This window comes from Eschrichtius robustus, chromosome 6 (genome assembly GCF_028021215.1).
Source record: "Eschrichtius robustus isolate mEscRob2 chromosome 6, mEscRob2.pri, whole genome shotgun sequence".
Classification (NCBI taxonomy): Eukaryota; Metazoa; Chordata; class Mammalia; order Artiodactyla; family Eschrichtiidae; genus Eschrichtius; species Eschrichtius robustus.
In genome coordinates this window covers 54,828,290-54,844,067 of record NC_090829.1, presented here as the reverse complement: position 1 = coordinate 54,844,067, position 15,778 = coordinate 54,828,290, and the positions used below count along the sequence as shown (strand labels likewise).

Sequence of the window (15,778 nt, the reverse complement as noted above, 5' to 3'; positions counted from 1 at the left end):
TCTACACTGAGCAAGCATGACTCAGGGAATGTAATCATACAGCACTTTTTTCCTCCCATTTATATTAATTGGGGTTAGTTTTTTTGTTTTTTGTTTCCTGTTTCTGGATTAAAAACCCAGTAATTCTGGTCACTGTTAAGTGACCTGAGTTCCTCCAGTGAGTAATTAAAACGTTCAGTGTCATTTAATAGTCAGAACTTTGAACTTTTCCCCACTTTTTGACCATCTCTAGATTGGGAAACTTACAGCCAAGGAAAGGAGAAGAGTCAGTTTCTTCTCTTCTTTGTGTTTTTACATCTCCTTTCTCAGAGCTTCTGACACCTCCAGGGTTGCAACAGAGCAAGTGAGAATAGCTAAAGCAGGAGCAAAATGTTCTCACTGGCCAGGAACTCTCTAGAACTGGCATGGTACTCTGACTGTAGCAGGAGTAGTCAGCTGAATTTTCCACTTGTCCAGCTTCATCAGTTCTTTGGAGACCCACCCACCCATCCCACGACTGGGAATTTCTCACCTTCCTTTAACATGAGGAATATTAACATGAGGAATACACTCTCCTCCACCTCCTTCTTCCTTCTTCCAGGCATCTGACCAGACCTCTAGCTCTGTCTCTGGTAAATTCTTTCCAGCCATGCAGGAAGCTTGCTTGCTCCTCCCCCTCTATCTCTCTCTTTCTGTTAGTCCTTTCGGGCTGCTATAACAAAGTACCACAGACTGGTTGGCTTATCAACATTATGTCATAGTTCTCGAGTCTGGGAATTCTAAGATCACGGCACTGGCAGATTTGGTGTGGTGGCTGATAAGGGCCCTCCCCCTGGTTCACAAAGGATACCTTTCTCCCTGTGTCCTCACATTGACGGAAGGACTAGGAAGCCCTGTGGGGTCTCTTGTGTAAAATCTCAGCCCATTCACGAGGGCTCCAGCTTCATGACCTGAGCATCTCCTTCCCAGCAGCCCCACCTCCAAATACCATAACATTGGGCATTAGGATTTCAACAACATATGAATCCTGCGGTGGGGGGACACACAAACATTTAGACCATAGTGATTTCTCTCCCTCTTCCCCTCTCCCTCTCTCCCTGCTTGGATAGAGTCCCTAGAAGGAAACTTTGCCATAGGTTACCCCAAACCACCACCTCTTCTTTGGCAATTTTATCCACAACTAGCCAGTCCATGACTTGTCATTTCGACTCCTTAGGTAGAAAGGCAGACACCCAGTTCTTCCAAGTAGTTCTATTAAACCCCTTTTTCACTGGACTTGAGGCTACCTCCTTGAGAAAAGATTGGGGCTTACAACACCATTAGCAGCTTTCTCCAATAATCCTCTTTTTCCACTCTCCTAGTTCTCAGCTTCTCTAACGTCTCCTAGGCTACAACAAGGTCATCATCTCAAGGTTTTATACCATCTTTTTCTTTTTTCCTCCGAAGTTCTACATACTGGTCCTAGTAGTAGCAATTGTATTTAAGCCTCAGCTGAAAATGAGACATCAATAGTGATACTTTAGCATTTTTACAGTATCTGGTTTTGATTTAAGTTGTCACTTATCTAAAATCAGAACATAGCATGGCCTCTGAGTAATTACAGCTATATAATATAGTATTTTATAATTATGTTATAAATAAGAATTTTATTTATAATACTTTAAATATAATCATAATATGAAAAACCTAAATGGTAAGTAAAATGGTTTTCAGAATACATAATAAAATTGATGAATTAAACACAGATCTGTTCCTCACCTATTCATGCATTCATTTCCTCCCTTAGAAAAATAATTATTCAATGTCTGCTGGACAATAGTCTAATGATGGGCAAAGCAAGTTGGTCCATTCCTTCATGGAGTCTGCAAACTAATCTATTACAAAAAGAGTACCTTTTATATTGCATAACTGTTAGGATGTTTGGCAAGAACTGACATAGTCTTAGAGCATGGGCAGGAATGGAGAACAAATAGAGAAGAAATACAGCGACTGATGAACAAGACAGTAGATCGGTGAGAGCCCAAAACTGATCATAAATTGATGAAAGAAACAGGAGGAACCCATGATGTACAGAGCCAATGCCAAGACGACTTAGTAAACACAGGAAATTATAATAAGGCATGTGGTTAGCACGACTACTGGCGGAACAGTTGTCTTTGGATGAAGAGTTGTAATTCGAAGAAAGTTACGTAAACATATTTGTACCAAAATATTATTTTTTGATGAAAAAGACCTATTATCTCAGCAAGGAAAAAACTGTGGCTATCTGACAGGACATAAGTGTGAAATTTGTGCCCAACCACTGAATATTGCTTAGAAGTAAAATTGCCAGTGGTTATATTTTTTAAATATATAGTTTGTTGATTTTTGAGTTGAAGAGAATATAAGCCTTATTGTAATACAACCCTTATTCTGAGGGGAATGATGACTATGTTTACTTAATTACACATTTTCAACATTTTAGAACCAGCTGCCTATTCACAAAAAGGACATGTCAGTTTTTAAAATGTCTACAATGCTGGAAAAAAAACTAAGGCAAAGAAAGCCAAAGGAAGATAAGGAGAGAAAATATGCAGGCTAGTTAGTATACAAAAGGCATGCCTGTAAGTTCTTTATGATTTCAATACAAATTTGACTCTGAACTTACTAAAAGCCAAAGTAAAGAGGGAAGCAGGCTAGGTTATGAGATTCATTGCGTCCATCATTAAAAACTAAGCAGTTGCTCAGGAAAAATGAGTTAAATCCATGGATCCTTTTCCAGAAGACACTTTTGTAATGAAACGAATGTCCACCATGAAGTTAGAGTAGACAGAGTTTTATGGAATTCTTCTATTTTCTTTCTTCCTTTCTCTCTCTGTCTTGAAATAACATCCCTGTGCTGGTTAGATCTAATTTTTGGACAGACCCCTTGCCTTTCCCCTGCTGCAGGGATCTGAACGCTTTGGGATGAGTTTTCCCAGGCTCTGAGTCAGCAGCCTGCGTGCTGGGTTCAGACAACCAATGGAACAACTGGTAGGAGGGCAGGAGGAAGGGAGAAGCCATGGTACTTCTTACTCTGTCTTCAGTAGTGCCCCTGGCTGAGGTTACATCCCCACTGCCAGCCCAACCCCTGCATTTGTGTATGCAGAAAGTTCCAGCTTCCATCAAGTTACCCCAACTCCCTTTCTCCAGCGGAGGTTTAGTAATGGCTCCATTTTGTTGTTCATCTCTTGGCTACCTCAGTGTCCCCTGATTGGCCTCTCAGTTTTTCATCACTGATGGAATTATTTCCCTACTTTAAATGTCCTCTGCTTTAAATATTTAAGGAGTTTTCTGTCATGGTTGGATCCTGACTGATGCAATCATTCATTATAAGACAATGCTATATCTTTCACTCAATTCACAATAAGTAGTTTTACATTGAGAAATACCATGGAAATTGTTAGTATCTGCATATGACACATCCAGAGACACTTATGCAACAGTAAATAGCAGACATAGAAGGGTGTAGAAAACAAATTCCCACGAGTCATTCAGATGTGATATTCAGAAAGAGAATTGTAATTTGCCAACCTCAATAAGTGTGATATTTCAGCACATAGATTAAATGATGCATCTTCAGGGGTCATGCTCCCTAGAAGATCCCTAGAAATGCACATGTGCCAACACCTTGATGGTAATAAGTCAGTGTAACCCAGAAGGAATATCCTTATGACCTAGTATCCCTCTCTCTCTCATCTACCTACAATCAACAAACATGATTCACCTAGGATTGTTCTTTACTGCCAGGTATGGAAGACATATGTGGAGGCTAATATCTAATCTTCCTCTTCCAGTTCCTCACTTCTCTAAATATGTTAACTAGGGAACCCTTTACAATTCAACATATATGCTAATGATATATCAAGCAACAAAATTTAAGTTACCCAATAGCTATATGACATGAGTGGAGATTTTCCCAAAAATTCAGAATTATTAAGGCCTGATAAAAAAATATTTTCTTATCATTTAACTTACTAACAACACATTCTGGCTAGAGAGGTCATATGCAAACTTACCTTAAAGAGAGAGGTGACCTTTTAGAATTGCCTGATATATGGAATGCAATGTGTTTCAATAAAAATACTCAACTGGGAAGCTCAGTGATGCAGGGGACCAAATACTAGCAGTGCTTGTCTTAGCCCCTGACAGTTATTTCAGTCCATAAAGCAAGTTTATTTTATTCTGATGTCATTAAAAATTTCAATCATATGGCTAATGCCCTAGTTTTTATTACGCACACACATCCAGCAATCTTTGCATGCCAATTTGGCTTACCTGGGCTTTCCCAAGAGGGAGAAAATACACTGGCTGGAGTCTTTTAGTCTCCACAGTAGTTACGGTTCTTATTATCAGTTATTAAAGCAGCACCATAAATTTGCACTACAGTATCGTAAATCTGAAAACGTGCACCCCCTCTGTGAAGGGGTTGCTGGTAAGTTATGTTTCTCAGCTTGTAAGACTAACCTTAAACGATAGAAAAATCACAGTATGATATTTCCTGTAAGACATCTTTCTCAGAAGATGCATCCCACCAACATCCATTTCTTGCATGCTTACCTGAAAGACTTCCTAATATCTTCTGCTTGGATCGTCTTGAGAATCTCTTGGTACAACTGAAGATCAAGTGTTCCTGAAGACGTAGCATTTGAAGAGCAATTTTTATGTGTGTAATAGCCTATCAAAATTCCAGAAATAAATAAAATGATTGCGGTGCAAAATATTTTTAAAAGGCGGCAAAAGTTGCAGGGGTTGCTCTTTGGTGCAGATCTTGTATAATGGGTCACATAGTCAGACTCTTCTTGAAGTCGCTGAAACCTTCCTTTGGGTGAAGTTGCTGGTTGAATGGGATCAAGATTGAGGTCTGTAGTCTCTGAATTCTCCAGGTTCTGATTCTCAGCACTATCTAGCTGAAACTGGTCAAAACCAGGCTCCTCCAGTTCCTTTTCCATGTCCCACTCTAAGTCAAGGGCAGTGGCTTGGAGGTCATCATTGTCTAGGTACTGTGAATGTCCTGGAGCTCTTCGATCTGCATTGACCTTCTGATAGGCCATCTTTTTACCTGTGAAAGTAAGAGCAGTATATTTTCTGAAAATAAATCAACAAAGAAAACCTCCAAGGTGAAAACAAAACAGTAATCTATATTAGCTGTTCATAAAATTTTAGTGATTATAATCAGGGGAAATACTTCATTCCTATAGAAAATCATGTATTAATTATTTAATCTTATGTTTTGCTGTTGATGTTTACTATAGGAAAAAAAGACAAACAATAAATAAAAGTAGAAGGCATCTGATGCAAAAGCTATGAGAAGACATAAAATACACACACACAGACAAACACACACTATTCTTTTGAAGTTCAGGAGAATTAAAGTCACAAATGCACAACTGCATTAATGACAATGTATTACAATGAAAGCCAAGTTTAAGCTTATACATTTTCAAAATCACTTTTAAGAAAAGCTGAGGACCGAAGCAATAAAGTGTGATTTGTTAAGTTAAGGGGGGAAAAAGAGACCCTGGGATCAGTTACATTACCAGAGCTAATTTTAAAAACACAAATTCAGGGTAAGAATGAGAACAGCAAAATGAAGTAACACCTCTATAGAAATCCCAGAAGGAAAACATGGTGTATTGCCTAGTCACGAGTTATCAGAATGACTGGAAAACTTTAAGGCTGCCATAGAAAGCCAACATGTTCCATGGAATTAGTGGCATGAATTGGCCTGGCTCGCTGAACTTTAAGTAAAAGTCTGGGATGGCATCCATCCAAAGAGGGAAGCCTTTTGCCAGGAGAGGAGAGTTTAGTTTCATAACCTTGCTACTGAGTGGCAGATGGAGGCTTTTCTCCCCTACACAGTTTTGGATGACAGTTTGTTGTATCCTGCAGAGCAGTATTAGGAAAACTGGACTAATTAACTACAAGTGGTCTTCAGTCTGTATTCAGTAACACACTGGTGTATTGTAGTTGCACATTAGGAGTACTTATACTTCAATTTTCTGTGTATTAGATTTGTCATCCCAGCTAGATTCTAAGGTCCCTCACTACGTTTTATGATTTTTCTATGGACCCCACTGTGGTGAGTGGAAAAACAGAGCTCAGCTGACAACTGATTTGCTAAGTGTCTTAGGGCGGGTTGTTAACAAGTGAACTCTAATGAAAAAGATACAAACAAAGACTTCATGAAAGGGAGTGGCATTATGTACAGAATTATGGGTATATGCAATTCCAATCCTGGCTGGCAGAGGTCCATATAAATTAAAATGTCCTGAACGTTTAAGAGAGTTCAAGTACAATGAAATATTAAACTTCACAAAATAAAAATTCTAATTCTGACTAGATTTCTCATCTGCTACGATACCATTTTTGATTTATTCTTGTCCAGAGCTGATTCAAAAAAGATGAGTACCTAATACATATCAGGTACTGGGATAAGCAATGGAAACAAAGATGAATGGGTCCCTATTCCTCAAGTAGGGAATGATTCAATAAGAGAGACAGACATTTGAACAAACAAGTATGTCACATAAAATATGCAAAGCCCAAGGGAGACTCAGGGGTGACAGATTCTAGCAGAGAATATGGGAAATGATTCCCCACCCAAAGTTATTTCTGAGGTACTTCTGGAGAGAGAGGAGGAATTAAACTAGGACATACCAGGGGTGTGAGAGGAGAGCAGTCAGGCGGGGGAAAATGTATAAACACACGGAGGAATACAAGTGCACGGTGCATGGTACGTGGAACATTTGAAAAACCCAGACTGGTGTGCGAGCCAGAGTTGGAGAAAAAGCTAGGAAAGGGTGACCGTGGGCAAAAGGCTTAACTTCTTTGCAGCTCAGGGTCTTCATTTGTGATATGGGCATAGTGATAATGTAAACATCATAGTGCTGTCACTAGGAATAATTGAGACAGTGAACCTAAAACATCCATTGAGTGTCACGAAGGCTATATAGGTTTGAAGGGATATTTCTGGTATTAGAGGAGAGAGGATTGTCAAGGATGGTTGGAAGAAATAAAATGAATTAAATAATGCAGAAGAAATTATATAATTCTGCAGGACATCGTGGAGAAGGGGGACAGCTTCCATAATACACACACATGTACACACACGTATATGATAGGTTTTTGTTTGTTTTTTTGTTTTTTTTGTTTTTTTTTTTTACAATTAGTCTATATGTAGAGACTAAAATATTTTTAAAAGTACCAACTCTTATCATGCAGATGCTTAGTTGGTACTATGTATTAGAACAGCCTCAGGAGTGATTCTGCAGACCCCTTTTGTCCCTCTCTCTTTTCCTTCCTCTTTTCCCCTCCCTTTTTTCTGCTTGGCCTGGTTTCCATGATGATTCAAGAAAGTGCATTATTTGAATTCTGTCTTTGGTCACATCAAGACAAGCAGAGAAAAGGAGTGATATATGGAGTTAGTGATAATTATTCAGACGGGTTAGGAGATGGTTGATTAACTGACAGAAGAAGACTTTAAATCATACTTGGTTAAAACAACAACAACAAAAACAGTACCAGACAATACTAGAGAACAGGAAAAACCTGAAGGCAGTAGAAATAAAGTATCCTTTAAAATCCATGATTCTAACCTCTCTCATATTACAGAAGAGGAAGCTGAGGTCCAAAGTTGAGTCATTCTTTAGGCTGCGAAAAGTGATGTTTGGGGACACACAAGGTGATTTGTGGTTTTATAAAAATATGAGATTAATAAGTTAGTGGTAAACTAATAAGTTGTGGGGTTAAATACCCTACAATCCATTTTTTTTTAATGTACATTGCAAAATACTGCAATATCTTGGCAGTAGTCAATTTTATTTCTTGTTTGGCATAAATATCAATCAGTTCCTATCTTGACATGATATTATGATATTTACTTCTCTAACTGTTCAGTTTATGCATTATTGATTTACTTAGACACTATCTCAATATAGTTTTCTAGATTTTTTTCCGACCATTTTAATGACTCAGAGTCTCTCTAAAGGTTTTGGGTTTTTTTTTTGTTTTGAATTGAATTGTAGAGTGTGTTTTATGCTCAAGAAAGACTTGGCACACAGGAGTTACTACAGAAATGTGAAATCTCTAATTCTGACCTCTAATACAAACATTCAAAGTCATTTCTCTACAACTCATTTACAAACCAACTGCAGTGATGAGGAAGAGTTTTCATTTCTAGCCTGACAATAGGTATTCCATCATCTGTACATCAGCAATTTAACGCTTTTCAAACATCAGACAGAGCCATCAATTAGAATGTAATGCAGATACAGATATTAACTCCTCACCATGATGGATGTCTGCCTGACACCCTTACTACCACTTTTGGACTCATTACACATTTATAAATTTACACTAAATTCTATCTTCCAGGAGAGCAGTATCTGGGTAGATCAAGCCACTTGATGTAAAAAAAAAAAAAAAAAAAAAAAAAAAACCAAAGTATTTTAGGAAAATTTCCAAGAAAATAAGTATGTGATAACATCTATAATGAAGCATTTAACCACTTATTTGATAAATTTATATTATAAATCCATTAGAAATTCATTTCTTTAAAATTATCTTGCCTTAAGGAAAATAGTATAGCTTTTTACAAAAATATAAACCTCTGCCCTGACAGCTTTGTTTCACTTAAGGTAATTAAAATGAACTCCTCAAAAATTAAACTGAGTAACAAACTATTAAATAAAACTAATAACATATTTAAAGTATGCACCAATTATTTCATTTGTCCCACAAAGAATGTAGCTTTCTTTAAAAACGTACTCCCCATGAGGTCAAGTAAAGGAAATATCACACTTTTTTCAACAGAACGTTCAAATTCCCACAACGGAAATTTTATATTATAAAAAGAAATCTTCAGCAAAATCAGCATGTCTTAGGTATGATTGCATAATTATGCCAAACTTCATATATTTTCTGTAACTGATGTACATGATTCATTTAATTTATGTTGTCATATTATTTATAGCTACCCTATATGAGTAATTTAAAAAATACATGTAGTAGATTTTAGAATCTACCACATGAACGTTTCCCTCAAAAATATGTGCTTAGGTATAGACCAGTCATAGAAACTTGCTACATTTCTTAAAACAGAAATATTTGTAGCATGCGTACATTCTATATTATATTTTTTTTTATAAAATGCAATTTTTATGAAAAGTACAATACATTCCCCATGTTTTCAACATATCTTATTTGCTTAGGTGAGATCCTTTCCCACCCAGGCCCACAATAAAGGCTAAATTGTTATTAAAATTCAATATACTCAAACATTTATCATTTATATACACTTATTCTTTTCTAAGGAAAAGAAAGCAAATACAAGATGAACTAAAAGGTATTTCTTCTACACTATGACAAGCTTAGATCAATAAAAAATGAAGTAATTTTACTAAGCATATGGGTAGTTTAAGATAAATTGATACTTCCGAATGCTTTGTTTCACACATTTTTACTGGCTGAAACTAAGTAAATTATGTAGAAATAAAAGATGAATACAGAAATAGGCTGAAATTTGAATATATAAAATACAGTCTCTGGATGCTGCAAATCTAACTTAACACAACAGCTGGCAAATATTTTAGATGATAAATACATGTTAAACAAAACTTTCATTTTAATAAGTTATATATTACAAATGTCACTTAGAAATATGATTATGACACGTTATCTTGCTCAGCAATCACAATGAGGGAATTTATTACATGAATGCCCTGACCTTATCGGTCTCTAAATTAGCAGACTCTATAGTCAGACTACCTGGTTCAAGTCCTAGCTCTGCTATGTAATTTAGACCAGTCACTTAATCTTTTTATGCTTAAATCCCTTATTTGTACACTGGAAGTAATGAGAGCACTGCATTTGCAGCATTGCCACGAGTAAATGATATAAATTATTAAAGATGCTTATAACAAGGTCTAACATGGTGTAAGTGACCCACTAACAGAGCACCACCCCAGAAATTCTATAGAGTTTAAGAAAATAGAAGGATTTGGAGCTTACAATTTTAAAATACAGACTTCACGAAATTAAATTATGACCAGAGGGCTTAAGTTTCAATAACAAGAACCTGGAGATAATGAGGGATGGAGCAGAGTGTTCAAGCGCTTTTGAAGGGGAAGCATCTGTTCATCATTAGCTGTGGTTCAGACAGATCGGAGTGTGGCTAATATGTACATAAAAGTCGTTATTACGTTTTACTTGCAACCACCAATTCTATATCTTGTTGTTAAAGAGTTGAGTTTCTTTTCAGTCAATTTACAAAAACAACAGAGCTTTTCCATAATGCTCAAGAATTCAGTTTAACAGTTCCAGGAATTAGTGATAATTAATCATGAACATGGGTTATGTATGTTTTTGGTAGAACACCATGTTTGTCGTAGGTGGTTGACTTGATCCACTGACTGTGACGATAAAGATGGTATTTCAACTCAACCAGTATAAAAGACTGTATAGATCTTATTAGAACTAGGAACCCATCTAAAGGCTTTTCTACTTGTAAAAGTTATTTTACAAGTAAAATAAATAAATGAGTCTGGCAGATTAACTTGAAAACATAAGGCAGAATCTCAATTTCCGATGACAGTTCTATGATTGAATCTTTATTGTACAATGGGGAAAAAATATATATTCATATAGTGTTTCCTGAAGCTTTGAATATCAAATCATTTGCTGGTTGGAGCAGATTGATTTGAGGCAAAGGCATTTCTTAGAAATGTCGGTGTGTCCTCAAAAGGTATTCATTATGCACCTTCGTGCAGCATTACTTTACATGCTGCACCAGTGAACTAGGAGTGCCCAGAGGAATGTTTAAATTTAAGTTTAAGGATAGTCCTTATAGGCTGAAGACACTTGACATAAATTTTTCAGTATGAACCTAGCTTGTACAAATAAAGCCCATATTTGCGGAATAATTTTTTGTTGTTGAAAGCTTTAATGGTCTCAGCTTGAGGGCAGGGCCAAAGATAAAACTATAAAAAGAGTAATTCAGAACACTCTGTTCTCTAACTTAATTTTTCGGTATAATGAGATTATTTTTCCCATCTAGTTTTGTGAAATGGCCTCAGCGATTGTTACAGTGTCTGGAAAGGCGGTTAAGAATGCCTTACTGCAAATTTGTATATTAACTGCATAAAAGAAATGACAATAATTGTTGTTCATGCTTCACTAACTGAATAAAGAGTCTATAAAGGGGAAATTATTATCTGTGCTTTATTTTTAGAAAAACAAAATTAGGCCAAGCCTACTCTGATAATAGCACACTGAATTTAGGCAGAGCAGAGCATCAAGCTGGAGAGTATAAAATTAAAATTTAACTCTGAGGCCTGAGTTACCTTGATCTCTAAATGACATGTAAAAGGTGTGCTTCTAAGATGCCAAATTAATGAGCTTTAAATTGCAAAATGCAGTCAAGACCATCTGAGGGAAAATTACCTGATGAAATCCAGCTAGTTTGTGTAAATGTGTTTCATATCGCTTGCATATGTATGACCACCTGCCAGTTCCCTGAGTGGGCCTGCCTTTCTTTGGGTACCTGTGTGTAACAGCAATTTGTGTAACACACTCTAACTGAATGGTTAGTTGGGCCCACCTGAGAGCTCCTGTATTTACAGTAAGGTTTTCCAATATTAGAATGATATAATTCAATACAGAACTTGGCAAAGAGAAGAATTAATTTAAATGACCTGAAATAATAGGGTACACTCTATGGGTTACTTGAACAGGTAGATACTCTATATAATACTAAGTGTTCGAACTATCACGGGAGTTTCAATTTCCACTAACATCACAAAACTCTATTTAGGGATGTGTAAACAGTTCCATGACTCCTTTCCTGGTCCTTTTAGTGTCTGATTTCCCCCTAGATTCTAAAGTATCTTCTGTTTTTTTCTTCCTGGTCATCATTTCCATTTACAGTAAAGTATTTAGAGTATTTATTTACTTCTACAGAATTTACATTCTTTTCCCCTTCAGAGTATGGATGTGGCTTACATTAGAGATGCACATACATGAGATAAATGACACCACAAACCATAAAATAAAGAAGAGTAGAGGGAAAAAAAACTCTGATAGTCTGTCTAAGGAAAGCCACTGAAATTGACTTTTACTGTAGTTGAGCTTCACTGCAGTCAGGGTGCAGAAGGGCATCTGTGGGGTCTTCTGAGGCTCAGTCAGCCTTCCCCTAATCTCACTTGGTAATCACAAGGCTGTCAGTCTTAGCTGAAGAGTTTATTTTTATTTTTTCTGAGTTATCTCTTTTTGTAGTTGCCAATTTCCATGTTGGTAAGCTATCAGTATTTTTCTCTATCTAGTCAGAGAAATCCGTGTGTCTCCTTTTTATCTTTTACTCCTAGATTTAGATATACAACCATGCCCATGTTATGGTATCCAAAATCATATGCTAATAGGTGATTTATTGAGCCCTTAAAACGATCCAGGATTTACTATAAGGTTGGCACTTTACACACATACTGCCGTTTCATTAAACAATCCTATATGATAAGTACTATTACTGTCCCCATTTTACAGATGAGGTATCTGAGACTGAGGGATTAAGTCATTTCCCCAAGTTCTCACAGCTATGAAAGTACAAGCAGCTGGAGTATCACACCCGACCTGTCAAATTCCAAAACCTACTCGTTTTAAATATTACAACATTCAGACTCTCTGAAAGTTCCCAAAGTTGGTTTGATGTTAACAAATTCAGAGATCTGATGGGTTTATGTATCCCTGGTCTGTCACCAATATGACTACAAGCACCAGGAGGCCCGATGTCCATTAAATCTGAATGATCTTGCCTTGATCTTTAGATCCCCGGCGGCTGCTCAGACTCCAGGACCTAAAAGATCTCTGTGGTTTGCTCCCGACAGTGCCCTAGCAGACACTGATGTTTCCTGGCCCTGTAGTTTTTAAATAAGGGAGAACTGCTTCCAAGTCCATTGCTCTGAGGAAAACACCACAACCTCCACTTTAGGGTCTCTTCTTAGCAACATTTTCAAAATTTCTCTTTTCTCCTGCTGCTGGGGGACAAAGAGCAAAGCAACTGCGCTTAGAACTTGAAAGCTACAGTTCACATTCAACCTGCCACTGTCCTGTTTTCAGACATTCAAAACCTTTGGTCCACCCCTACTACGTGTGGTTTACATGGGCCTAAGAGGGCTTCGAGAGTGTCAAGAGTTAAAATGTCAATACAGTCACTGCTCTGCTCTGAGAGCTGTCTGCCAGGAGGAGCCTCTTAGCTTGATAGGTACACTGCAATTTTTCATCCTTTCAGCCAAGGTGAATCATCTTAAATAGCTGCTTTTTGACTATGGCTCTTGGATTTCTGGGAACAGACAGATGAAACTTTTATCTACATGATACCACTACACACTCTATTTTTCACTTTTTTTCAAAGGTACTTTATTGGCTTACTTTTTAAATATCTCTACTCTTCAAAAAGTATCAACAGGTTTCTACAAACTGTAAGTGCTTTATTTTAAAACTCATATCCCTATGTTTCCTAAAATCATAACACAGAAAGCCTATTCAATGCCCAGGTTGGTAATTCAGTGCACCCAGAATCTGTGCTTTTCATTTTCTGAAATGGTTCCTTTCATACTTGTTCCTTTAGGGTGTTATTAGGAAAAAGTGTTAATATATCATGATACTGTGGTTAACTAGTGCGAAAGGAAACATCCCAGAAAAACACATGGGTAGAGAATGTTTATATTCACTTAAAATTCAGTTACTAAGGGATTCCCTGGTGGTGCAGTGGTTGAGAATCTGCCTGCCAGTGCAGGGGACACAGGTTCGAGCCCTGGTCTGGGAAGATCCCACATGCCGCAGAGCAACTGGGCCCGTGAGCCGCAACTACTGAGCCCGCGCGTCTGGAGCCTGTGCTCCGCAACAAGACAGGCCGCGACAGTGAGAGGCCCGCGCACTGCGATGAAGAGTGGCCCCCGCTTGCCGCAACTAGAGAAAGCCCTCGCACAGAAACGAACACCCAACACAGCCAAAAATAAATAAATAAATAAATAATTTTTAAAAAAAATTCAGTTACTAAGAAAATATGTATCATAAGAAACATCCCAAATCTTTATTGGGTAAATTCTGAAAAAAATGTTCTTCAGCTAAAGATCCAAGAGCAATATCCCGATGTAAAAATTTTAGTATTCAGCTTATATAAACTGTTAGACCATGGAGTTAAGAAAATTAAAATTGGGGATTTAACCCAAAATACAATGACAGGAATAGAGTGTAGTTAACAGCATGGTATGCTCCTTAAAACACAAAGAACTTATATATTAATTCACTTTACCTTAGGACTAAAAATGAATTTAAGTGAATTATTATGTTTGCACAAGTAGTAGGAATACATTAATGGTAAGAAAACTAAGAATTATGAAGTTTCCAATTGACAACTGATGGCAGAATCAAAATTGAAATGTTTTTTAAGAATTATCTCTAAAAGCTTTTGCACAGCAAAGGAAACTATAAACAAGATGAAAAAACAACCCTCAGAATGGGAGAAAATATTTGCAAATGAATCAACGGACAAAGGAATAATCTCAAAAATATATAAACAACTCATCTAGCTCAATATTAAAAAAAAAAAAAAAAAACCCAATCAAAAAATGGGCAGAAGACCTAAATAGACACTTCTCCAAAGAAGACATACAGATGGCCAAGAGGCACATGAAAAGCTGCTCAACATCACTAATTATTAGAGAAATGCAAATCAAAGCTACAATGAGGTATCACCTCACACCAGTTAGGATGGCCATCATCACAAAATCCAAACAATAAATGCTGGAGAGGGTGTGGAGAAAAGGGAACCCTCTTGCACTGTTGGTGGGAATGTAAACTGATACAGCCACTATGGAGAACAGTATGGAGTTTCCTCAGAACACTAAAAATAGAATTACCATATGATCCAGCAATCTCACTACTGGGCATATACCCTGAGAAAACCATAATTCAAAGAGAGTCATGTACCACAATATTCATTGCAGCTCTATTTACAATAGCCAGGACATGGAAGCAACCTAAATGCCCATTGACAGACAAATGGATAAAGAAGATGTGGTACATATATACAATGGAATATTACTCAGCCATAAAAAGGAACGAAATTGGGTCATTTGTAGAGACGTGGATGGACCTAGAGACTGTCATACAGAGTGAAGTAAGTCAGAAAGAGAAAAACAAGTATCGTATATTAACGCATATATGTGGAATCTAGAAAAATGGTGCAGATGAACCAGTTTGCAGGGCAGAAATAGAGACACAGATGTAGAGAAAAAACGCATGGACACCAAGGGGGTAAAGCAGGGGGTGGGGGTGGTGGTGATGGGATGAATTGGGAGATTGGGATTGACATGTATACACTGATGTGTATAAAATAGATAAGTAATAGGAACCTGCTGTATACAAAAATCAAAATAAAAAAAATTATCTCAAGCAGCATACGAGAGCAACAGTTTGCCCAAGATTTTGCTATTCTTTACTTCTAAAATGCCATATCCATAATTATATATATATATCTGAAGCTAAATAAGAATATATTTTTGCAATATTTTCTTCTAGGCCTGCCACTCGTACAAAAAATAAAATGGTATCTGGAAAAAAGGTGACAAAATGATCATTTTAATGTACAAAATTCAAGTTCTTTCTATAAAAGTCCTTTAAGTATGATAATACTAGTGATTGTCAACGTTTTCAGAAAAAAGGATTTATTGAAAAAGAAACAGGATGAGAAATACTACAACAACATATTACATCTGTATGACAG

General features: G+C 36.9%; 1 protein-coding gene across 15 annotated transcripts in view; it reads right to left on the bottom strand.

The window, feature by feature from the left end:
- Positions 1-15,778, bottom strand: part of NAALADL2 (N-acetylated alpha-linked acidic dipeptidase like 2) — a 1,511,782-nt gene that overhangs the window by 811,964 nt on the left and 684,040 nt on the right. For all 15 annotated transcript variants that reach the window (XM_068547430.1, XM_068547429.1, XM_068547431.1 and 12 more), the window contains one exon: positions 4,558-5,059. In XM_068547430.1, coding sequence (XP_068403531.1) covers positions 4,558-5,051 — 494 coding nt within the window. In that variant the 5' untranslated portion in view covers positions 5,052-5,059. The remainder of the gene's footprint in view (positions 1-4,557; positions 5,060-15,778) is intronic.